The sequence below is a fragment of the Haliotis cracherodii genome, unplaced genomic scaffold (genome assembly GCF_022045235.1).
Source record: "Haliotis cracherodii isolate W230 unplaced genomic scaffold, xgHalCrac1.p SCAF_16, whole genome shotgun sequence".
Lineage (NCBI taxonomy): Eukaryota > Metazoa > Mollusca > Gastropoda > Lepetellida > Haliotidae > Haliotis > Haliotis cracherodii.
Genome location: NW_027266271.1, coordinates 31,090,424 through 31,116,486, shown reverse-complemented (window position 1 = coordinate 31,116,486; position 26,063 = coordinate 31,090,424). Strand labels below are relative to the sequence as shown.

Below are 26,063 nucleotides of genomic sequence, written 5' to 3'. Positions count from 1 at the left end.
GACTCAGCCACTCTGCCTGAAATAGGGTCTGTCATATGGTGGCTCCTTCAATCTCGCTGTAGTAGTGTTGCTGTGGCAACCTGAATAAACACTTTCACAACACGCTGATATGTAATAAGGACACAGTTTATCATGGAGTTAGATGGGATGCAAATAATGGCATGAATTATTGCCTATATCTAGTAACGCACAAACATTAAGACATTTAATCATACAAAGTATCTGTGTAGATAGGTTGCACTTGACAAACTGGACGTGGAACGCCGATTTAATGGAAGTTTGCTACTCGTTAAAAAAGATCCTGACTTTAAATTTTTTTAGAAACTATGATTTTGAGTAGTGTTCAAGTAAAATGAAATAACTTTAGTAATGAGCAGACAATCTGTAGATGTTCTGAACTGTGACTGTGCAGTTGTGTCTCTAAACCTGAGTTCAAATCACAGATATTCCCAGACATGTCTTTAGTGTCATGCTTGGTTTGTCACAACCCTAACCGTATGTCGGGTATCACTTCGAATCACTTCTGGTATTCCTTGACCAACAAACTGACCCGTCTGTTACATAAATACATAATTGTTCCAAGTAACGGAAACACAATTCACTCCCGCGTACTCCTGAAACCGAGGCTCGGTAAGTTCTTAGCATTGAGCAGATTGGTGGAGGAAACAGATCTAGAAAAACATAAATGTCTAAATCACCTGTCCTAGCCTTTAGACAAATATATCGAAACATGTCTGATCTTTGAATGTGACTTTAATGAGCATATATACAGCCGTGTCCACGAATAGGCTACGGGTGGTTTGATTACACGCGGGCACTATGGAGATAGAAAATCTTAGTTTAGTTGTTCAGTCCTGTCAATGGCAATTTTTAATTTACTCAGTTAGAACAATGTAATCCGTGAATATAGTTGGTGGATTACGTCTCCGTTGACGTCTCGGGAATAGGACCCCCAATCGATGTCCCGGGAATAGGACCCCCAATCGATGTCCCGGGAATAGGACCCCCAATCGATGTCTCGGGAATAGGACCCCCTATCGATGTCCCGGGAGTAGGACCCCCAATCGATGTCCCGGGAATAGGACCCCCTATCGATGTCCCGGGAGTAGGACCCCCAATCGATGTCCCGGGAATAGGACCCCCAGTCGATGTCCCGGGAATAGGACCCCCAGTCGGTGTCCCGGAAATAGGACCCCCAGTCGGTGTCCCGGGAATAGGACCCCGAGTCGGTGTCCCGGGAATAGGACCCCCAGTTGATGTCCCGGGAATAGGACCCCCAGTCGGTGTCCCGAACAGAACCGACCCCTGCGGCAATTGCATTTTCCCCACAACGTCCGGCTGTGTCGAGAGTTTTGAGAGCGTATGTCGTCTGAAAGTGTCGGAGTTATGTAGGATATTGCTGACCAGCGAGGCGTCCAGTACCGTGTGCAGACCGGAAGTAATGGTAAAGCCCTCCTTGTCCTGAGACCGCGGGGGCTTCATACATGAGCACACTAGAGTCATGAAAGACTGTTTGAACTTTTTGTTCATGGTTGCTATGACGACAGGATTAATCACACAGCACAGGAAGGACAACCAGACGAGTGACGTCACAAGCGCTTCCGGTAAATGCGAACAACAGGTTTGGTGCACGATCTTAACTATCGATAATGGGATACAGAATACTGCGTATGCAAGAATAATGGTGAACAAGGCTCTCATAGCCTTCAGTGTGTTTCGGCCATAGTGACCTGGCCTTAGTGACGAGCGAAGCCGGGGGGCTGGCAAAATAGCAAATACACGATGGTGGGAAGTTGCCTCTTTCGCTATTTTGGCAAGCATTACAGCTATCACAAACGCTGGTAAAACACAACCAAATAATTCCTTGAAAAGCATATGCGATGAATGGCTGTCTCCTAATAACATGCACAGAGAGAACTTTCCAACAAAAGTGTACAAGCCTTTCCCGAAAAAGGGCACGAGTGCAATGAGAGTACTCTGGCTCCAAGCGAACATCGTCAGCATCAGAGCTGTGCGTGACGTGATGATGTTATTGTATTTCAGGGGCGTTGACACTGCTACACATCGGTCCAGACACACCATCACAAGGCTGTAGGCGGCGCCGTTCCTGCCCACGTTGTAGAGGAAGCCTGACACTGTGCAGAAGGTGTTGGAGCAGGCCCAGGAGTGATGTATCCGGGCCACGGCTGCCCAGGGGACGGCAAACACAGCCACCAGCAGCTCGGCGACTGACAGCGACACCAGGAAGCAGTTGGTGCACGTGTGCAGGTATTTGGCTCGGCAGATGACGTAGATGAGGAGGCTGTTGAGAATAATAGCCGTCACGGACAACGTAGACGCCAAGGCGGCAAGGAGTATGTTGACGTTGTTGTCCCTGTAGGTGATGTTACCGACACTTGGCATCTCAGTGGGCGCCGGCGGCTGGTGCTACTCCATCCACGCCTCGAAGCAGGCCCTACCGTGTGCAACGTCATGGGGTCTTCAGGCTGCAAATGGAGGACAAAGTAAAGAAATTATATATGAGACCGCGTTGAATTATTCCCAGCCTCGCGCGCTTCTCGAGGAGTGGATGATACGTGTGAACCTGTGAATATCCGGGTTAAAATTGATCTTCAGCAACCCATTCTTGTCGTAAGATGCGACTAACGGGATCGGGTGGTCAGGCTCCCTGACTTGGTTGATGTATGTCACCCTACCCCAATTGCCTTGATCAATGCTCATGATATCAATAAATGGATTGTCTGGCCCAGACTCGATTATCTACAGACCGCCGTCATATAGCTGGAATATTGCTGAGTGCGGCGTCAAACAACAAACAAGCAAAACAAACTCATGTGAATGTGACATTGCAACGTGTATAGTTTATCACAGTCGCTTCAATCTGAGATTGACGGCCTAAGTCATCAGGGTCTATGTTGTTCAGTTAGAACCAAACAGTAGGGTTATATGAAGACATGGTTGACTTAAGGATACATGTTTCAACTCCTTTCTTGTTTCAAGGCGACGTCTCGGCACAGGTGACGATACATTTTCAAACTGTAATTAACCAGTATTCAGCGTCATTAATGAATGGTCACATAGGTTTGTGGGGTGTCAAATATGAACATCGGTCTTCCCAACAATAGAAGATTTTGAACCATTGTTCAGACATCCACTCACCTATCACTGTAACACTAACCAAAAACATCGACAAGCCTGTTTCACCCTAAGCGTTAAGACCAGAGAACGACACAAGCCCCCGCCTTTGAAAACGGAATAGGACGCTTGCTTCTGAATATGTCGTCTCTATTGACAAAGGGGTTGTACAATCTATTGAATCTGAGCTACTTTGTGCTATGTTTGTAATCCAATTGATGTCATAACACATCTAAATACAAAAATATGTGATGTGCTTCTTCATACTTCATACCATCTAAACTCAAATAGCCAAATCAAAAAAGTGCTCAGCAAACCACTAACCAAACCAAAGATTCTCCATCCATCAAAATAAATCGACAGAGTAATCACTAAACTCCAAACAGGACACACCAACCTAAATAACCACCAAAATTTTTTTTTAAAAAACACACTACAGGTTACTGCCCACACTGCAAACAACTAGAAACCCCAGAACACGCACTCATCCACTGCACACACTACCTAACACATCGAACCGCATTACAAACCACCCTCAATCTAAACAAGGCTCTCACTCTAGAAGCAATACTAAACTCACAAAATAAACTAGGAAACTTTAAGGCCTTAGGCGTATTCTTAATCAAAACGGAACTAATAAAACGCATCTAAAAACACAATAACCTACCAAATCAAAATCACATAAACAAACAAACATCCACCATACCCAGCTCCCTTAGTTCTCCTCCCCAACCCCATAGGCATCTATTCCAAATCTCAAAATTCCCAAATTCTATTTAAGCAACCCCTAAAGCCCCCTCTTGGGTTGCACACACAACTTTCGCCCCTTTCGGAAACACATTAAATGGCCTGGCCGGGTCCGTGTGCGAAATACTCATCAGTCGGAAAGCGCACGTTAAATCTCCAAAGTAAGTAAGTAAGTTCTTCATACTGCTGGCAAAGTGTTCGGATTTGTTAAGAAGAGTAAGAGAAAATCAAAATCCCACAAGCGCTCTAAAATTTGGTTTGGTAAACAATGTAAAATCGCCTTTGCAAAATACTTTGAGGCCAAGAAATATTTCAACTGTAGTCAAACATTCCAAAATAAACAACGACTAGTTAATGCAAGTAAAAGTTATAAAAAACTGCATTCATAAATTTTTAAATATACATTTTAAAAAAAACATTCAAGACAAGTTATATAATGTTGAAAGAAATGACCTTCATTCATCATGGAAACTTCTTAAGCGAAGGTAGTCTGGCGATGAAAACCTACCAGGTAGTGAAATATTATTCAGCTTTTTTCTATCTTTGAATGAAGTTTCGGCAGATGACAACTTTGATAATCTACGTGAAGTAAACATGGACGAAAGCACACTACTTAATACAGCTATAAAAAGAGGTGAAATTGTTAACTGTGTGCATAATTTAAAAACTAACAAAGCTGCTGGTCTTGATAATATAATTAATGAATATACTTCAACCACCATTTATGTCTTTATAGATATTTATATGAAACTCCTTAACATGGTTCTTGACGCTGGTACATTGCCAGCAAAAATGGTCAGTAGGGTAAAGGTGACCCACACAACCCCGAAAATTACAGACCTATCACCCGGCTGAGCTGTCTTGGTAAACTATTTACAGCAGTTTTAAATAACCGTTTGAAACATTCATCGAAACTAACTCCATACTGTCGGAAGCTCAGGCAGGTTTCAGAAAGGGTTATTCTACCAGTGATCACATATTTGCTTTATATAACCTCATGGAATTAAAAGTTGGGAATTAGAAATTATTTTGTGCCTTTGTAGAGTTTCAAAAAGCATTTGAAACAGTTTGGCGATCAGGACTTCAGCAAAAACTATAACAAAATAACATATCTGGAAACTATTTGGTAATTTAACAAGTTTCTTTTCATGTAAATCTGGAGTAAGACAAGGAGAAAACCTGTCGCCTGCCTTGTTTGCAATGTTTTTAAATGACCTCGAAGCGGTACTTATGTAAAGGTGTCCAATTGAAAACAGATTCTATGATCGAATCGAAAATATTATCACAATATTTGTATTACTGTACGCAGATGATGCAGTTTTATTTGCCACAAATTCTTATGATCTAAAACATATGTTAGACTCATTTCACAACTGTTGCATACATTGGAGGCTTAAGGTTAATATTACCTAAAATAAATATTCATATTTGGTGGATCAAAATATGATTATAAACATAATTTTAAAATTGGTCATGATGTTTTGGAAAAGGTTGTATTACCTTTAAAAAAAAATCAAAATTCACTTTAAGAAAGAAAAAGCTAATAGAACAAGCAACGAAAGCTATGTTTTATGCCAAGTACGGAAGTCACTTAAATGTCAACTGTGGCTTTTTAACAGTATGGTAATCCTCTCAACGGAAGCGAAGTATGGGGATTTGAAAACAAAACAAAGGTGTCTTTAAGAAAATGTACTCCAAATTTCATGGGACATGGGAACTTGGAAGACTCCATCTATCAAACATCGCTCAAATGAGAATGATAAGATTTGGGGCAAAATTACTTTCCGGGAAATCATCTAAATTGTCCTTTCTTGTATACAAGTTGTTATTTAATGACGACCTATTTGGAAAATGTAAACATAAATGTATTACATATGTCAAACGAACTTTTGACGAACTTGGACTTAGCTACATCTGGTTTTCACAAAGTTTCAAAAATCCTACTCATCTAAAACATTTAGTCCATGAAAATTTAAATGACATTAACCTACAGTGTTGGACAAGTGCAAGGGATAAGTCTTCAAAAGGCACAATGTATAGTAGTATCATAAATAAAGATTGCCTAAATTTTGAATATTATAAAAACGTACTGCAGGAAAACGTTTGGCGAGTCTTACTTAAGTTTAGAACTTGTAACCATAATCTACCCATTGAAACTGGTAGATGGAGAAAAATACCTTTAACCGAAAGGAAATGCCCACTTTGTAAATTTTCAGACAGAGGTGGTGAATTTGAATTCCATTATTTGTTTATTTGTCCAAATCCTGTAAAATCATCATGTCATTGTTTAAATCTATCAAGTAACACTCCCCGTCACTGAATTGCAGACATATTGCTACCCTAGAAAATCTTTATTAATATGCATGCATGCACGGCAAAGATGTTTTTGTATCTATTCTATATTTATATGTATTATGTTGTTAAAATAATTTGTACCTCTGATGCCGCTGATAGCGGCCTGGGTGTAAACAAAAGTTCAGTTCAGACAATGTGATTATCAGCTGCAGAACAGGTTGTGCCACACTGATTGGATGGTTTTATGACACTAGACAAATGGACAACGACCATTGAAAGTAATGAGAAGTGCAAGATTGAAGTTGATGGACAAAGCTGTCCAAGACACACTCTTGAACGCAACCAGCGGTTTACCTATGCACGTGTAATACGTGACAAGTAACAGTCAATATGAGGCAAACATAACTTACCCCAGATGCAACTGAACTACACCCTTCAAAGTTAAAAATACGAGGGTTTTTTAATACTGTTACCTCTTATCTAACTGACCTCTCCATAATGACGCTGAGTACATACACAGCTAATTAATAGCTAAGATTACATAGACACACCTAATTAATAGCTAAGATTACATACACACAGCTAATTAATAGCTAAGATTACATACACAGCTAATTAATAGCTAAGATTACATACACAGCTAATTAATAGCTAAGATTACATGCACAGCTAATTAATAGCTAAGATTACATAGACACACCTAATTAATAGCTAAGATTACATAGACACACCTAAATAATAGCTAAGATTACATAGACACAGCTAATTAATAGCTAAGATTACAATGACACACCTAATCAATAGCTAAGATTACATAGACACAGCTGATTAATTGCTAAGATTACATAGACACACCTAATTAATAGCTAAGATTACATAGACACACCTAATTAATAGCTAAGATTACATACACACAGCTAATTAATAGCTAAGATTACATACACACAGCTAATTAATAGGTAAGATTACATAGACACAGCTAATTAATAGCTAAGATTACATAGACACAGCTGATTAATTGCTAAGATTACATAGACACACCTAATTAATAGCTAAGATTACATAGACACAGCTAATTAATACCTAAGATTACATAGACACACCTAATTAATAGCTAAGATTACATACACACCTAATTAATAGCTAAGATTACATACACAGCTAATTAATAGCTAAGATTACAATGACACAGCTAATTAATAGCTAATATTACATAGACACAGCTAATTAATAGCTAAGATTACAATGACACAGCTAATTAATAGCTAAGATTACATAGACACAGCTAATTAATAGCTAAGATTACATAGACACACCTAATTAATAGCTAAGATTACATACACACAGCTAATTAATAGCTAAGATTACATAGACACAGCTAATTCATAGCTAAGATTACATAGACACAGCTGATTAATTGCTAAGATTACATAGACACACCTAATTGATAGCTAAGATTACATAGACACAGCTAATTAATAGCTAAGATTACATAGACACACCTAATTAATAGCTAAGATTACATAGACACACCTAATTAATAGCTAAGATTACATACACAGCTAATTAATAGCTAAGATTACAATGACACAGCTAATTAATAGCTAATATTACATAGACACAGCTAATTAATAGCTAAGATTACAATGACACAGCTGATTAATAGCTAAGATTACATAGACACAGCTAATTAATAGCTAAGATTACATAGACACAGCTAATTAATAGCTAAGATTACATAGACACACCTAATTAATAGCTAAGATTACATAGACACAGCTAATTAATAGCTAAGATTACATAGACACAGCTAATTAATAGCTAAGATTACATAGACACACCTAATTAATATAAAATACAACAATGGGCTGACAAATGGGGCTTCTCCCTTAACTCAGAAAAAACAAAAGGAATAGTATTCAAACATAAAAACATGAAACTCGCCCCCCCACTCAATCCTCCAGCTAAACAATCAAACAATCAAATTTCAAAAACAAACCAAATTCTCAGGACTTATTTTCTCGATGAACATCTCACCTGGGATGCTCACATCCAAAACCTAACAACTAAATGCAGTAAAGACCTAAACACCCTAAGATGCCTTACTGGCTCTAACTGGGGAGCCTCCAAAGATACCCTCCTCTTTCTCTACATATCACTAATTAGATCAAAACTAGACTACGGCTGCGCCATATACAACACCCTAAACAACTCTCTATCTAAAAAACTTGACTCAATACAATATCAGGCTCTCAAACTAATTACACGCACCCAACATGGCACCTCCTACACCTCACTTCAGGCCTTAACAGGAGAAATGCCACTAAGTCTATGCAGGGAACAGCTAAGCTTAAATTTCTGGGCCACGTCCCAATCAAACCCTCTCATCCAAAACTTAATAAACCAAAATATTAGCCCCCAAAACCAAGCTCTAGCTCGTAAACACCCCTTACTTACCCCAATATCCCAAAGAATAACAAACTACCTAATTGAACACCAAATTAAAAATCTTAAACAAAACTGCAAACAATCAAATATCTTCACCCCTAAACTTAAAATACCCAAAATAGACACAACACTAGCTAGCCAAATAAATAAACAAACCGACCCAAACATAGCTAAAACTACCACAATAGCATAGCATACATACACGAAAATTGGCCAAATTGGTGTCACATTTAAACGGACGGATCTTCAGATCCGACCTCCAAACACACAGGTTTCGGAGTCCATACCACACAACCAACTAAAACCACACAATCCTTCCGACTCCCAAAAAAACAATCAATATTCACGGCAGAACTAATGGGCATGGCCTCAGCCCTCCATAATCAAGAATTAAAAAAAACACAAAAAAAATCCTAATTCTTACCGACTCCCTAAGTGGACTGCAAGCCCTCCAAAACAAAAATACCAAAAACCGACCTAAATTAATAAATCAAATATTTAAAAGCTCCAACGACCTAACTAAGGAAGGCAAACAAATAACCTTCTTGTGGATACGCGCCCACGTAGGAATATACGGTAATGAAAACGCTGATAAAGCAGCTAAACTATCCCTCAAAATCCCAGAAATAAGCTTAAACTTACCAATCTCAAAATCAGAAATTAAAAGCGTAAAAAGCAAAAAATCACAAAAAATGGCATAACCTATATCTAAACTCAAATAGCCAAATCAAAAAAGTAATCAGCAAACCACTAACAAAACCAAAAATTCTCCATCCATCAAAAAAAATCGACAGAGTAATCACTAAAGTCTAAACAGGACACACCAACCTAAATAACCATCTAAAAAATTGTTTTTAAAAAAACACTACAGGTAACTGCCCACACTGCAAACAACCAGAAATCCCAGAACACGCACTCATCCACTGCACACACTACCTAACACATCGAACCGCATTACAAACCACCCTCAATCTAAACAAGGCTCTCACTCTAGAAGCAATACTAAACCCACAAAATAAACTAGAAAACTTCAAGGCCTTAGGCGTATTCTTAATCAAAACGGAACTAATAAAACGCATCTAAAAACACAATAACCTACCAAATCAAAATCACATAAACAAACAAACATCCACCATACCCAGCTCCCTTATTTCTCCTCCCCAACCCCATCGGCATCTATTCCAAATCTCAAAATTCCCAAATTCTATTTAAGCAACCCCTAAAGCCCCCTCTTGGGTTGCACAGACCACTTTCGCCCCTTTCGGAAACACATTAAATGGCCTGGCCGGGTCCGTGTGCGAAATACGCATCAGTCGGAAAGCGCACGTTAAATCTCCAAAGTAAGTAAGACACAGCTAATAAAATGGACAAATGATGACACGTGATGACGCCCAGGGGCGATGCCTGTAACAAGGTGCTTGATTGCAGTTTGGGATTCGCTCCAGTGTACTTGGTGAGGGGACGTGTGGCTGTTGAGATTAAGATCAAATCCATGTCAACTTTATCTTCACTGAGCTCCTGAAATTACACTTGAACACAGAGTAATTAGGACCACAACTACTGGACACGTGATTGTCATCAATTCTGTTCAAATCAGATCCTTTACATGGATTCGATACCTCCCTGTGCAAAGGTGAACGTTATAATCAGGGAAACATTTTTTACCAGCATATCTGATTTCCGTATATCGAAAACGAACTTAAACGACCAGTGCCGAATGTAGAACTGACGCCACGACATTGGGTATTTTACGCACCCTGTCATTTTTTAGCGCCATGAATACTACACAAAAAAGGCACCATGAAAGGAATGTTTGTGTTCTGTGTGGTTTTTGTTTGTACAAATCAACATTGCCGATTCAAAGCAATCGATTCAAAGTGGTAAACAAATTAAGCCGTTTTAGAAAGCTGGCATCTGATTGACTCGAGAACCCACGCATCCTTCATTTAGACCGGACGATCACTGATGAGGCTTCTTTTTGAGGTGACGTCAGGCCTTCACGCGGCCAGGTAACGTATTGGAGTGAAGATCGGACTTAAAGGTATTGATTTTCTCACGCGGACAGGTATCGCATCGTGATAAAAATCTGACATACAGGTATTGATTCCCCCTCACTCCGTGAAACCGGCGTCCCCTTGGGCTACAGCGGAAAGTGTACTGCAGTTTTACTTGCTTCACACATTCCCACTGAAGGAATCGCAAATCATTCTGTTGCGATATTTAGCAATGACTGAGTTTGGAAAAAGCACCCGTATATGCTGTATATTATGACTGTCATGTTAGATCACCACGTACATGCCGTATATTATGACTGTCGTGTTAGATCACCACGTATATACCGTATAGTATGACTGTCGTGTTAGATCACCACGTATATGCCGTATAGTATGACTGTCATGTTAGATCACCCAGTATATGCCGTATATTTTGACTGTCATGTTAGATCACCCAGTATATGCCGTATAGTATGACTGTCATGTTAGATCACCCAGTATATGCCGTATCGTATGGCTCTCATGTTAGATCACCCAGTATATGCCGTATCGTATGGCTCTCATGTTAGATCACCCAGTATATGCCGTATATTATGACTGTCGTGTTAGATCACCACGTATATGCCGTATATTATGACTGCCATGTTAGATCACCCAGTATATGTCGTATATTATGACTATCATGTTAGATCACCACGTATATGCCGTATATTAGGACTATCATGTTAGATCACCACGTATATGCCGTATAGTATGACTCTCATGTTATATCACCACGTATATGCCGTATATCATGACTGTCATGTTAGATCACCACGTATATACCGTATATTATGACTGTCATGTTAGATCACCACGTATATGTCGTGTATTATGACTGTCATGTTAGATCACCACGTATATGTCGTGTATTATGACTGTCATGTTAGATCACCACGTATATGTCGTGTATTAGGACTGTCATGTTAGATCACCCAAACTCTATCCCACCACCCTCGATCTCCACCCCTTCCCAACCTTGGCAACAAGCAGTACCCCAAGGCAACAGCCCAAACACACACCGTTGTAACGTGCGACTGACTGATCAATACCTGCACCCCAACGCCCCACTAAACATGGAGGTGAAAGCGTTCCCGGGTCGGCGGACGTCTGCGTGGAGTTGCTGTGGCCTTCACTTGTTGGAAACCGCTTCACGCCTGACTGCAGGGATGATGGATTGGACAGCAGTTTCCAGTGATGTCTTAAGCGAGTATGTGTGTGGGTGTCGGTAGGTTTGAGGGACGGGTGTGGGTTTTGGTGTCGGTAGGTTTGGGGATAGGGTGTGGGCGTCGGTGTTGGTAGGTTGGGGGGCGGGTGTGGGTATGGGTAGGTTTGGGGGGGGTTTGGGTAGGTTTGGGGGGCGGGTGTGGGTGTTGGTAGGTTTGGGGGTCGGGTATGGGTGTTGGTAGGTTTGGGGGTCGGATGTGGGTGTTGGTAGGTTTGGGGGGCGGGTGTGGGTGTTGGGTGTTGGTAGGTTTGGGGGTCGGATGTGGGGGGGGGGGGGTAGGTTGGGGGTAGGGGTGGGGGGGGGGTGGGGGCGGCGGGTGTGGGGGGGGGGGTAGGTTGGGGGGGGGTAGGTTTGGGGGTCGGATGTGGGTGTTGGTAGGTTTGGGGGTCGGGTATGGGTGTTGGTAGGTTTGGGGGTCGGATGTGGGTTCTTATGTGCACATGGAGCAGTATTCCTGGAACACTCCATCTGTGTTTATTGTTTCCCTATTGTATGAGGCTGACCTAGGTGCATGAAATCAACAACTGCTGGAAGCGCGTACACGTCATCAACACAACACAACCAATGGCAGTACCAGTAGGCTAGTTCCTTTATCATCATGAAAATAATTCTGTATGTTTTCTGACCTTATGTGTATATGCGTAATACCACGCATTGTGTATATCTGTTATACCAAGCCTTGTGCATATGTGTTATACTACGCCTTGTGTATATGTATGACACCACGACTTGTGTATATGTGTTATACCACACCTTGTGTATGTGTAATACCATGCCTTGTGTATATGTGTTATACCACACCTTGTGTATATGTGTTATACCACGACTTGTGTATATGTGTTATACCACGCCTTGTGTATGTGTAATACCATGCCTTGTGTATATGTGTTATACCACACCTTGTGTATATGTGTTATACCACGCCTTGTGTATATGTGTTATACCACGCCTTGTGTATATGTATGACACCACGCCTTGTGTATGTGTAATACCATGCCTTGTGTATATGTGTTATACCACACCTTGTGTATATGTGTTATACCACGACTTGTGTATATGTGTTATACCACGCCTTGTGTATGTGTAATACCATGCCTTGTGTATATGTGTTATACCACACCTTGTGTATATGTGTTATACCACGCCTTGTGTATATGTGTTATACCACGCCTTGTGTATATGTATGACACCACGCCTTGTGTATGTGTAATACCATGCCTTGTATATATGTGTTATACCACACCTTGTGTATATGTGTTATACCACGCCTTGTGTATATGTGTTATACCACGCCTTGTGTATATGTGTTATACCACACCTTGTGTATATGTGTTATACCACAACTTGTGTATATGTGTTATACCACGCCTTGTGTATATGTGTTATACCACACCTTGTGTATATGTGTTATACCACACCTTGTGTATGTGTTATACCACACCTTGTGTATATGTATGACACCACGACTTGTGTATATGTGTTATACCACGCCTTGTGTATGTGTTATACCACGCCTTGTGTATATGTGTTATACCACGCCTTGTGTATATGTATGACACCACGCCTTGTGTATATGTATGACACCACGCCTTGTGTATATATGTTACACCATGCCTTGTGTATATGTGTTATACCACGCCTTGTGTATATGTGTTATACCACGCCTTGTGTATATGTATGACACCACGCCTTGTGTATATGTGTTATACCACGCCTTGTGTATATGTATGACACCACGCCTTGTGTATATGTGTTATACCACGCCTTGTGTATATGTATGACACCACGCCTTGTGTATATGTGTTATACCACGCCTTGTGTATATGTATGACACCACGCCTTGTGTATATGTGTTATACCATGCCTTGTGTATTTGTATGATATCACTGGGTACGTAAAAGCAGACGTAAAAGTATTGCTGTTTTCCGTTGGTTTTGGCTGTTTGGTGTGAACAATATATAGAATGGCATTCTTATTTCATTAGATAATTGACACAAAGACTTAAAGATACATATTTTCAAAATTGGTCTCAATCTGTATTTGAATCAAACAAATGTATTTATTACAAAATGTTAAAAAAAATATTTATATCACGAACAGTATTTATTTTGTTTAAATATAAAAAAGAATTCCGGGATTCCTTAGCAAGATTTCGATGTAGTTCACATGTTGTATTTATTGAAACAGGGCGTTACACGGGTATTAAAAGAGAAGAACCCATTTGTCAACTGTGCGCCCTGAATGACATTGAAGATGAATATCAATTCCTTTTTCTATGCCCATGTTTGCAACATTAAGGGCTAAGTATATACCTGAATATTACTATGTCAATCCAAATTTCTTTAGATTCACATCTCTGTTAAACAATTCGAAGTACTTACTTTTACTAAATGTTATCTATGTACATTAATCATGCAATGAAACACAGGAAAAATATAATGTTATAAACTCTACTGCCCTGAATGTACTAATCATAAATGTACTATAGGCCTGTGGCCTCAATACGGAAATAAAGAAATCAAAAATCTCTTTGAGTGGGTTAGATCGCTGATTTTGTGAGCTGGCTATTAGGTGCCTAACTCTGGCAGTGTGGGTACGAATCCAGGACGGGATTCAACCCCAAAACGTACGAGAAACTCTACTTTACTATGGAAAGTGTTATCCCAAACATAACATGCGTTACATTTGACCACTTTCGAAATGCCATTGTGTGTTCATCACTCTTGTTGTTGGATTGACCCAGCATGGATCATTGTGATAGTCATTTACTTGACAGATTGACTGAAAATTAGTAAGCAGTTCAAAGAACTTAACGGAATCACAATAGACTAATCGTGCCAGGATTACAACATAGGTCATTGTTGCACTGATCATGGACTTGGCTGTTAGCACACATTGTGGTGACAACTAACTCTAATCTGTCTGCTGCTGCACTCGTGTAATAATGTTAATAATGCCTATATACGTCATGTGTATATGTGCTCTTCAATCTTCAATCTTAATTTCACGTACTGAAGAGGCCACAGGCCTATAGTACAATTTGAAGAATATACAATTTTATACAATTTATGTACATATCTCACCAAATCACATCACGTCATTCCACATCGTATCTCAACACAGTCACACAATTTCACGCATACAGTACAATACCATACCCTGTAATTTCATAATTTCTATTTTACCATATCACAACTTGTTATATCATACAACATATTCTATAACATCATATCATATTGTATCATTATTTTAAGATCATACTATATAGTATTATTTCATATACCATTATTATGTCATAACATACCATACATACCATCGTACCATATATCACACCTATATTATATCACATTTCAACATGTCATATCACACAACACATTAGCAATTTCATAGCTTGTCCCATTATATCTTATCATATCATACCATATAATGCCATGTCATTCCATGCCAATTTATATCATATCAATCAATCAATATTTATTTCAACACTGGAAGACCGCAAGCCATATAACATGTACACTAAAAAACAGTATTTACACAATTTCTATAATACACATAACATATTGCATCATATCCCCTCATGTACCATATCACACCACAACACTTGTCACATCATATCATTTCATATACATATAACTATACTAAACCATTTGTAATATCACGTCCCACAATATCATATGCCAGCCTAATAGTTTAGTACCATTTCTAACTCTTTTGTTTGTAGTTTATTCAGATGGCAAATATCTATAAATATGTACTTAATGTATATACACAATAGTTTCCTAATACCAAGCAGCTAAGATAATTCTTTCATAAGGTTCTGTCGGTATAAAGAGGCATAATATATGTACATGGAAACATTTTGTAAGATACTTCTTTTTGTGTTTGACAGCAGTGTAACACATTTAATAATATTAGGGTACCTGTAATAATAAGCTTGCAGGTATTTTTCTCTAAGGTGTAAATACACTGGACATACAAGTAAGAAATGAAATTCATCCTCTACTGAGTTTAAACAACATAGATTTCTTCACGAGGAATGTTTACATAGCGCCCTGTTTCTGTTAAAAGATCCTGAGAAGAGCATCTAAAACGTGAAAGAGCCGTTCGAAATTTTTTAACATTAACTTTTGATAAATAATCTTCCATAATTATTTCTGATTTAAACATTTTGTAATAAGAGCACTTGTTTGTTAGAGTCAATGATGCAGTCCAAGATTGTAAATAAATATCCTTTAATCTCTGGGTTTATGAAAGTATAAACATTGATTTGGAATACACATTTTGGTTTTGCCAAATATCACCAAAGCCACAACTGAAAAGTAATTCTCGAACACCTGTAACCCAGTTTCTTTTCCCATTATTATCATAAACTTTCATCATATTATAACACTTTTTTGGCAATCTATATGAGGGCATGTCAATAAGTCTCAGCCAGTATTTAATAACTTTTATATTTGAATATACATAGAGAGGGAATCTTCCACATTCTAAATACACCACCAAGCTGGAAGTGTTTATTCTAACACCTAAATACTTTTGGCAAATATATATATATGTGCTGTGTAACGCCGCTGTGTCATAGTCACAGTCGAGTGGTATCTGGAATAACACCTAACTATTGAAAAAACCTTAACAGACAATGGCAAGTGGTGGACTCACATGGAATAACTTGTGTACCTGGAATCAAATCACTGTCCATTAAAAGCGCAGCGTGAGGCGTAACGTTTTACACCGTCCACATATAACACGACCCATGAAATACCACCGCAATATTCACGAACAAAAAACACAGAAGCACTTGCCATGAATATTAATGAGCACATACTCATTAACCTTGCTGATGACATTCGTTGAACGTAACGGTCTCAAGCACATCAACATCTCACGTGATACCAAACATGTGATGAGGAACTCACCTGAGGGAGCTGCTTGGAGGATGTCGCTCTCACTCATTCCTGTCTGCTGGAGTCGGAGAGACTCGCCGAGAACGTTAGTTGTCTGGGTGGAACACATATAGAATAGGGTGGGAATGCCAACTGGGATCGACCAGTTCCCTGATGAAAAGTTGGAGCCTTCGTCTACCTTCCCACACAACAGCGGCTATTGATCACAGCAAAACAAAAAGCCTGCTCTCTCCACCTGCGACGCTATAAATTTACGGAGTTTACACGTTGCTAGGTAACACACCTGTAGGAGTTAATGAAGAGTTGACACTGCTTGACACTTGTCGAAGTGTTAATCGTCTCAGATATATGTACCCGTATCACTTCTTTATAGACAGTGTTCTTAAAGAACTGTAACACGTATATAAAACCTCTTGCCGCACTTATTTCAAAAACGTTTCCACGAAGGCATTTACTTAAAATTGAAATTCATTTTTATCGGATTTTGCAATCACATCAGTTAGAATTCTTTTATATAAATGATGTTTTTCATTATCCATTGTGTCTCATCGGCCTTTTATGGCCTAATGTATGTATTTTATGCGAGTTTTTTATGTCTGATGTGTACACATACAACATGTGACACATAGATAAAATACTTCCTTCTTTTTTTTTCTTTTCCTTTTATCGTAAAGTCAAAATAGGGAATGGCATCGGACATTATTTTTATCACCGATGCTTCAAATCTGGAAATGTTTTTCACGTGTCTACCATAACACGTTTTAAAAAGCTTTATCGGGGCCTTGAATGTTGTAACTTTGATCAAACAATGTTTGAGCAAGAGTCGTTTGACGCTGCTACAGTAAGAAACCGACCTGGTTGGTACGTGACTCCTTCATTCTGCAGAAGACGGCGGCTGTCACGTGGAATACATGGGGATGCTGATTATGTTTCGGAGTCTGCCAGGCGTATTGCTCGTGGTGCTGAAATCACAGAGTGAGTGAGTGATGCTGAGATATACCAATGACGTCAAAGAGGTCTAAAACAACTGGATCACGTGAACAAATGGTTAATCGTGTCAGAACACATCTAAACAGCCACCCTTTGTCCCGTCAACTACGTAACTCAAACTTCAAATTTCCACATTTCCCAGCCTTCGCTTAAGTAGAGAATAATGCCACGAATGGTAATGTGGCACCAAGGATTGGCCAGTCTGGTTATGTTACAATGGTTACTTAGAGTAACGGGGCGGTCGGGTAGCCTAGTGGTAAAAGCGTTCGCTCGTCACGCCGAAGACCCGGATTCGATTCCCTACATGTGTACAATGCGTGAAGCCCATTTCTGGTTTTTTCTGATATTGCTGGAATATTGCTAAAAGTGGCGTAAAACAATACTCTCACCCACTCACTCACTCACTCACTCACTCACTCAGAGTTACGTGTAAGTGTGCTTCTTATTGGTTTATGTGAGAGGCGGAGTGAAGATGTGAGAACATGACAAGTTGTTTGTTTTAACAGTGACATACATGTGTTGAAGCGCATGTGTGTATCACCTGTGTATTTAAGCACTTTCGTTGATAGGGGAATGTAATCATTACTGTATCCTATTTCGATGTCAATATCATATTCAAAACACTGCTTTAGGTTTTAATACATACATATTTACATATATGGACCGTTCTTTGAAGGGGTTGATAGACAGAAGAACATCTCCACACCGAGTCTGTAAACAGATTGAACAAAAACCCAATACAATACAAGTCACGATTTTAATATTTGTTTACAAAGATCTCGGTCTCTATAACTTTTATATTAACTAAGTTATTGGGAATGTTACCTCTTTCAAATATTATAACATTATCCAATGCACTTTCACAACCGAAATCATAATAATGAATATATGTTAGTTTATAAAGTGGTTTGTTAATATATCTAATATAAAAGACGACTGGTTCAGTTTGAACAATAAATGTAAAGAAAGGAGCAAAAGTAAGTACCTCTCAGTTGATTTTATTATATGTTTGATTTTCAGTTGAAAATATCATGATTTAGCGATATTAAATGCAAACAACTGAACTGTACTGGCGCTTAATCAGCCCTCAAAGAATACTTCAAAGAATATTACATGGTTATATTTTATAAAATACAATTTGAATGAAAACGTTTATTCTTTTGTGGAAAAACTGCTTAATACACAACTACTGGAGGGTATCTTAGAAATTATATCTTTGAAAATAATTGAATTTCCTTATTTCGGCACGAATCAACAACATTTCAAATATGGTAGGGGTCGTGTGGTTGAAAAATCATTTCTTATCCAAATCTTCATCAGTTTCATTACAGGCGTCTTGGTAGGGTTAGACACACGTGAAGTGTTAGTGGCGTCATGGTAGGGTTAGACACACGTAAAGTATTAGTTGCGCCATGGTGGGGGTTAGACACACGTGAAGTGTTAGTGGCGTCATGGTGGGGGTTAGACACACGTGAAGTGTTAGTGGCGTCATGGTGGGTGTTTAAACACACGTGAAGTGTTAGTGGCGTCTTGGTAGGGTTAGACACACGTGAAGTGTTAGTGGCGTCATGGTGGGGGTTAGACACAAGTGAAGTGTTAGTGGCGTCTTGGTAGGGTTAGACACATGTGAAGTGTTAGTGGCGTCATGGTGGGTGTTTAAACACACGTGAAGTGTAAGTAGCGTCATGGTGGGGGGTAGACACACGTGAAGTGTTAGTGGCGTCATGGTGGGGGTTAGACACACGTGAAGTGTTAGTGGCGTCATGGTGGGGGTTAGACACACGTAAAGTGTTAGTGGCGTCATGGTGGGGGTTAGACACAAGTGAAGTCTTAGTGGCGTCTTGGTAGGGTTAGACACACGTGAAGTGTTAGTGGCGTCATGGTGGGGGTTAGACACAAGTGAAGTGTTAGTGGCGTCTTGGAAGTGTGAGACACACGTGAAGTGTTAGTGGCGTCATGGTGGGGGTTAGACACATGTGAAGTGTTAGTGGCGTCATGGTGGGGGTTAGACACATATGAAGTGTTAGTGGCGTCATGGTGGGGGTTAGACACACGTGAAGTGTAAGTGGCGTCATGGTAGCGTTAGACACACGTAAAGTGTTAGTGGCGTCTTGGTAGGGTTAGACACACGTGAAGTGTAAGTGGCGTCATGGTGGTGTTTAAACACACGTGAAGTGTTAGTGGCGTCATGGTGGTGTTTAGACACACGTGAAGTGTTAGTGGCGTCATGGTGGGGGTTAGACACACGTGAAGTGTTAGTGGCGTCTTGGTAGGGTTAGACACACGTGAAGTGTTAGTGGCGTCATGGTGGCAATTAGACACACGTGAAGTGTTAGTGGCGTCATGGTAGCGTTAGACACACGTGAAGTGTTAGTGGCGTCTTGGTAGGGTTAGACACACGTGAAGTGTAAGTGGCGTCATGGTGGTGTTTAAACACACGTGAAGTGTTAGTGGCGTCATGGTGGGGGTTAGGCACACGTGAAGTGTTAGTGGCGTCATGGTAGTCTCTTCCATTATCCTTGATACTTTCTGGTAATTGCATGTTCAACCTACAGTACAGCCCATGATGTGCACCAGACTGGCCTCTTTCAAGGCTTCTATTGCATCACGGTTTATGAGGGAAAATGTGGCAGATGATATGGTGCTGACCAAACCAAGGACGAATCTGGGAATCGAGCTGGTCCTATATAAGTATCTATGTACACAAAGTACTATTCCATGAAGGCTATACACATCGAAATGTGCTCACTGCATTACCCTTTACAAAGTCGCCTGCCCTAAGGTATATCATTTGACAAAGTCATAAATACCTTTAAAGCCCAACCAGATTCCGTTGGGATAACTGATTTATTAGAATGGATCCCCGGTACCAGCCGACTATGGATCGGTTGTCAGGCTCGGTGACTTTGAGTTGCATCCTGAGGGCATGGGACGTTGCTCGTAATATCAATTATTGGATTTTTCAGGTCCAGATTCGATTATTTATAGCTGGAACATTGGAACGTTGGCGTGCAACAAACAAACAAACAAGAAACACTAGAAGGGTATTGGTCCAGGTAACTGTGTCTGGGCAAGACCGGTAGATAGGTCCAATTGTGTTTGGTCTTCCTTCATCTCGTACTCCTCTCTCACAGGGGGCACGGATGGCCCAGTAGTCTAAGACGCCGCGATTCGCTGTGCAGAGTTGCGTCCCTTAGCACGCCAGAAACCTATGATTGTGGGTTCGAATGTTCGCCCCGATTATGTTTCTAGGTTTGTCAGCACCATACCCGTGCTCGTGGGTTTCACCGAAGTGGTAAACGTTCGAGACCTGCATCACTTCGGGCTTTCCTCCCACATTAAGCTGACACGGCGTGATAAAACTTGAATAATGTTAGAAACGGCTTTAAACCCAACACACTCACTCACTCATTCACTCTATAACAAGTGGGACTGGACGGCAGAGGCAGTGAGGGAGATTGTGTTATGCTTGATGTAATTTGGTCAGGACAGTGCGTTAATCGTGTATGAAGGGTTATCTTATCATCAGAAACATAAAATAAAATACTTAGTACATGGAAATGGGTATGGAAAACTCTATTTGGACAGTTGCAATAAAGCTACAAAAAGCCCCAGTTGCAACATCATCATCGACAGTTGTGTTGAGATCCCTCCACTGTGTTGCGTCTGTTGGACATTCCAGCCCAATGTATTTGTACCCCTCCTTCCTTGAAGGTGTGAATGATTGTGTGTCGCCATCTCTTGAAGGTGTGGAGGATTCTGTGTTGCCATCTCTTGAAGGTGTGGATCATTGTGTGTCGCTATCCCTTGAATGTATGAATGATTGTGTGTGATCCTTTGTAGGTGTGGATAATTGTGTGTCGCCATCTCTTGAAGGTGTGGATGATTGTGTGTTGCCATCCCTTTAAAGTGTGGATGATTGTTTGCCATCCCTTGAAGGTGTGGATGATTATGTGTCGCCATCCCTTGAAGGTGTGGATGATTGTGTGTTTCCATCCCATGAAGGTGTGGATGATTGTGTGTTTCCATCCCTTGAAGGTGTGGATGAATGTGTGTTTCCATCCCTTGAAGGTATGGATAATTGTGTGTCGCCATCCCTTGAAAATGTGGATGACTGTGTGTTGCCATCTCTTGAAGGTGTGGATCATTGTGTGTCGCTATCTCTTGAAGGTGTGGATAATTGTGTGTCGCCATCTCTTGAGGGTGTGGCTTTTTGTGTGTCGCCATCCCTTAAAGGTGTGGATGACTGTTTGCCATCTATTTAACGTGTGGTTGATTGTGTTTTGCCATCCCTTGAAGGTGTGGATGATAGTCTGCCATCCCTTGAAGGTGCGGATGTTTGTATGTCATCCCTTGAAGGTGTGAATGATTGTTTGCCATCCCTTTAAGGTGTGGATGATTATGTGTCGCAATCCCTTGAAGATGTGGATGATTGTGTGTCGCCATCACTTGAAGGTGTGGATGATTGTGTGTCGCCATCCCTCGAAGGTGTGGATGAATGTGTGTTGCCATCCTTTGAAGGTGTGGGTGATTGTGTGTCATTGTCTCTTGAAGATGTGAATGATTATTTGTCATCATATCTTCACATGGTGAATGATTGTGTGTCATTGTCTCTTGAAGGTGTGAATTATTGTGTCATTGTTTCTTGAAGGTGTGAATGATTGTGTGTCGCCATCCCTTGAAAGTATGGATAATTGTGTGTCGCCGTCTCTTGAAGGTGTGGATTATTGTTTGTCATCCCATTAAGGTGTAGATGATTATGTGTTGCCATCCCTTGAAGGTGTGGCCGATTGTGTGTCACCATCTCTTGAAGGTGTGGATGATTGTGTGTCGACATCCCTTGAAGGTGTGGATGATTGTGTGTTGCCATCCCTTGAAGGTGTTGATGATTGTGTGTTGCCATCCCTTGAAGGTGTGGAGGATTTTGTGTTACCATCTCTTGAAGGTGTGGATGATTTTGTTTCGATATCCTTTGAAGGTGTTGATGATTGTGTGTTGCCACCTCTTGAAGGTGTGAATGATTGTGTGTTGCCATCTCTGAAAGGTGTGAATGATTGTGTGTCGCCATCCCTTGAAGGTGTGAATGATTGTGTGTCGACATCCCTTTAAGGTGTGGATGATTGTGTGTCCTCCCTTGAAGGTGTGGATGATTGTTTGCCATCCCTTGAAGGTGTGGATGATTCTGTGTCATCCCTTGAAGTTGTGGATGATTGTTTGTCATCCCTTTAAGGTGTGGATGATTATGGGTCACCCCTTGAAGGTGTGAATGATTGTGTGTCGCCATCTCTTGAAGGTGTGAATGATTGTGTGTCGCCATCCCTTGAAGGTGTGGATGATTTTTGTCGCCATCCCTTGAAGGTGTGGATGATTTTTGTCGCCATCTCTTGATGGTTTGGATGATTGTGTGTTGCCATCCCTTGAAGGTGTGGATGATTGTGTGTTGCCATCCCTTGAAGGTGTGGATGATTGTGTGTCGATATCCCTTGAAGGTGTGGATGATTGTGTGTTGCCATCTCTTGAAGGTGTGGATGATTGTGTGTCGATATCCTTTGAAGGTGTTGATGATTGTGTGTTGCCATCTAAGGTGTGGAGGATTGTGTGTCGCTATCCCTTGAAGGTTTGGATGATTGTGTGTTGCCATCTCTTGAAGGTGTGGATGATTGTGTGTCAATATCCTTTGAAGGTGTGAATGATTTGTGTCGCCATCCCTTGAAGGTGTGAATGATTGCGTGTCGACATCTCTTTAAGGTGTGGAGGATTGTGTGTCATCCCTTGAAGGTGTGGATGATTGTTTGCCATCCCTTGAAGGTGTGGAGGATTGTGTGTCGACATCCCTTTAAGGTGTGGATGATTGTGTGTTGCCATCTCTTGAAGGTGTGGATGATTGTGTGTCATCCCTTGAAGGTGTGGATGATTGTTTGCCATCCCTTTAAGGTGTGGATGATTGTTTGCCATCCCTTTAAGGTGTGGATGATTGTGTGTTGCCATCCCTTGAAGGTGTGGATGATTGTGTGTTGCCATCCATTTAAGGTGTGGATGATTGTGTGTCATTGTCTCTTGAAGGTGTGAATTATTGTGTCATGGTCTCTTGAAGGTGTGAATGATTATGTGCCATCGTACCTCGAAGGTGTGAATGATTGTGTGCCATCATCCCCTGAAAGCGCATCGTATCAAGCACTATGTACGTACGTCGTATCAAATCACACATAGACCTCTCACTACAGGGACAATAGAATGCTTTCAATATGGCTGCTATATTGGATGAGGTTTCTTCACTATAGCTGACACATTGTATGTACCTACGACGATGCTGGGACTGTGTGTCAACACAAAAGTAGAAGAACAAAACAATTTGTTCACCGATCCAAAACAAACACATGTTTGAAGACAAATCTTTATTTCCACAATCATCCACGTAAAAGTCCTCATGTCACACACACATATATCACTGTGCTACAAGAAGGCAACTCTCTCAAGTCTACCTCTGTACATTGCTTCAGCATAAGAAAACAGAAGTAACCGGGTCAATGTATAAAGATAGACTTGCAAGAGGCTTCATTTTGATGTTGCACCACATTTAATTTTTCAAAAAGTTGACTGATGAAGCATTTCTAAACTGTCAGTTTTATGAAAGTCCACTCGTTTTGTAAACAAAGTATCTAACAAGGTCTTATAAATATATATATTAACCAAATAAATGGCATCTTCCTGACGCGAGGGAGTTAACTACCTATAAAAGTCCAGTTTCTACACATGCCAAACTAGGTAACAAGTCTATACATAGTCCAATCAAAATCTTGTAACGAAATCAACATCTGGTTTGTAAACTTCACTGCAGATTTAGGTCAATTGCAAGATTTGCAAAGCATTTGTATCTGTCCACTGGACGTCTAAAGATATTTTCCAAATCTTTTCATGTTTTAAATCAAGGTGCTCAGGTAATTTGTTGAATTTTGCGAGGAAAGACACGTTTTATAACAACATAGATCTTTATTATCGATCAGACCTTGACTAGGCACCGCCATTTTGTTTGAATCAAACGCAAGTAATAGGATAGATGGAATCTGATTTGTCAAGAGGACGGACATAACTCGTTATTGCCACTTGTGACACTACGATTCAGCTACGGAATTCTAGCCTAGTTCGGCAAGGTCGAAAACATGACTTTTAAAGTCAGTTAACTCCCTTGTCGGGAAGATGAATAAACGGACACAAAAACACTGTCTGCTCATATTCATTCATTCAGCTGTAAAAATACCCATGCATGCTATGAAATCTGATGACATTTATACACATCAACACCTGTATTGACACCTGATGACACTTGTACACAGCAACACCTGCATTGACACCTGATGACAATTGTACACAGCAACACCTGTATTGACATTTGATGACAATTGTACACAGCAACACCTGTATTGACTCCTGATGACAATTGTACACAGCAACACCTGTATTGACACCTGATGACAATTGTACACAGCAACACCTGTATTGACACCTGATGACAATTGTACACAGCAACACCTGTATTGACACCTGATGACAATTGTATACATCAACACCTGTATTGACACCTGATGACAATTGTACACAGCAACATCTGTATTGACACCTGATGACAATTGTACACAGCAACACCTGTATTGACACCTGATGACAATTGTACACATCAACACCTGTATTGACACCTGATGACAATTGTACACATCAACACCTGTATTGACTCCTGATGACAATTGTACACAGCAACACCTGTATTGACACCTGATGACAATTGTACACAGCAACACCTGTATTGACACCTGATGACAATTGTACACAGCAACACCTGCACTGGTACCTGATGACAATTGTACACATCAACACCTGTATTGACATTTGATGACAATTGTACACAGCAACACCTGTATTGACTCCTGATGACAATTGTACACAGCAACACCTGTATTGACACCTGATGACAATTGTACACAGCAACACCTGTATTGACACCTGATGACAATTGTACACAGCAACACCTGTATTGACACCTGATGACAATTGTATACATCAACACCTGTATTGACACCTGATGACAATTGTACATAGCAACATCTGTATTGATACCTGATGACAATTGTACACAGCAACACCTGTATTGACACCTGATGACAATTGTACACATCAACACCTGTATTGACACCTGATGACAATTGTACACATCAACACCTGTATTGACACCTGATGACAATTGTACACAGCAACACCTGTATTGACACCTGATGACAATTGTACCCA

The 26,063-nt window shown here is 40.4% G+C and overlaps 1 protein-coding gene across 2 annotated transcripts; it reads right to left on the bottom strand.

Moving 5' to 3' along the window:
- Positions 1 to 905: 905 nt before the first annotated feature.
- Positions 906 to 16,952, bottom strand: LOC139463569 (melatonin receptor type 1B-B-like). 2 transcript variants are annotated; one of them, XM_071244842.1, is made up of 2 exons: positions 16,803 to 16,952; positions 906 to 2,486 (listed from the first exon to the last, which is right to left on the bottom strand). In XM_071244842.1, the coding sequence occupies exon 2, from the start codon at positions 2,401 to 2,403 to the stop codon at positions 919 to 921; it is 1,485 nt and encodes a 494-aa protein (XP_071100943.1). In that variant the 5' UTR covers positions 2,404 to 2,486; positions 16,803 to 16,952; the 3' UTR covers positions 906 to 918. The 2 variants fall into 2 exon arrangements, with proteins under 2 accessions (XP_071100943.1, XP_071100944.1); XM_071244843.1 differs by lacking the exon at positions 16,803 to 16,952 and adding an exon at positions 16,546 to 16,576.
- Positions 16,953 to 26,063: the final 9,111 nt, after the last annotated feature.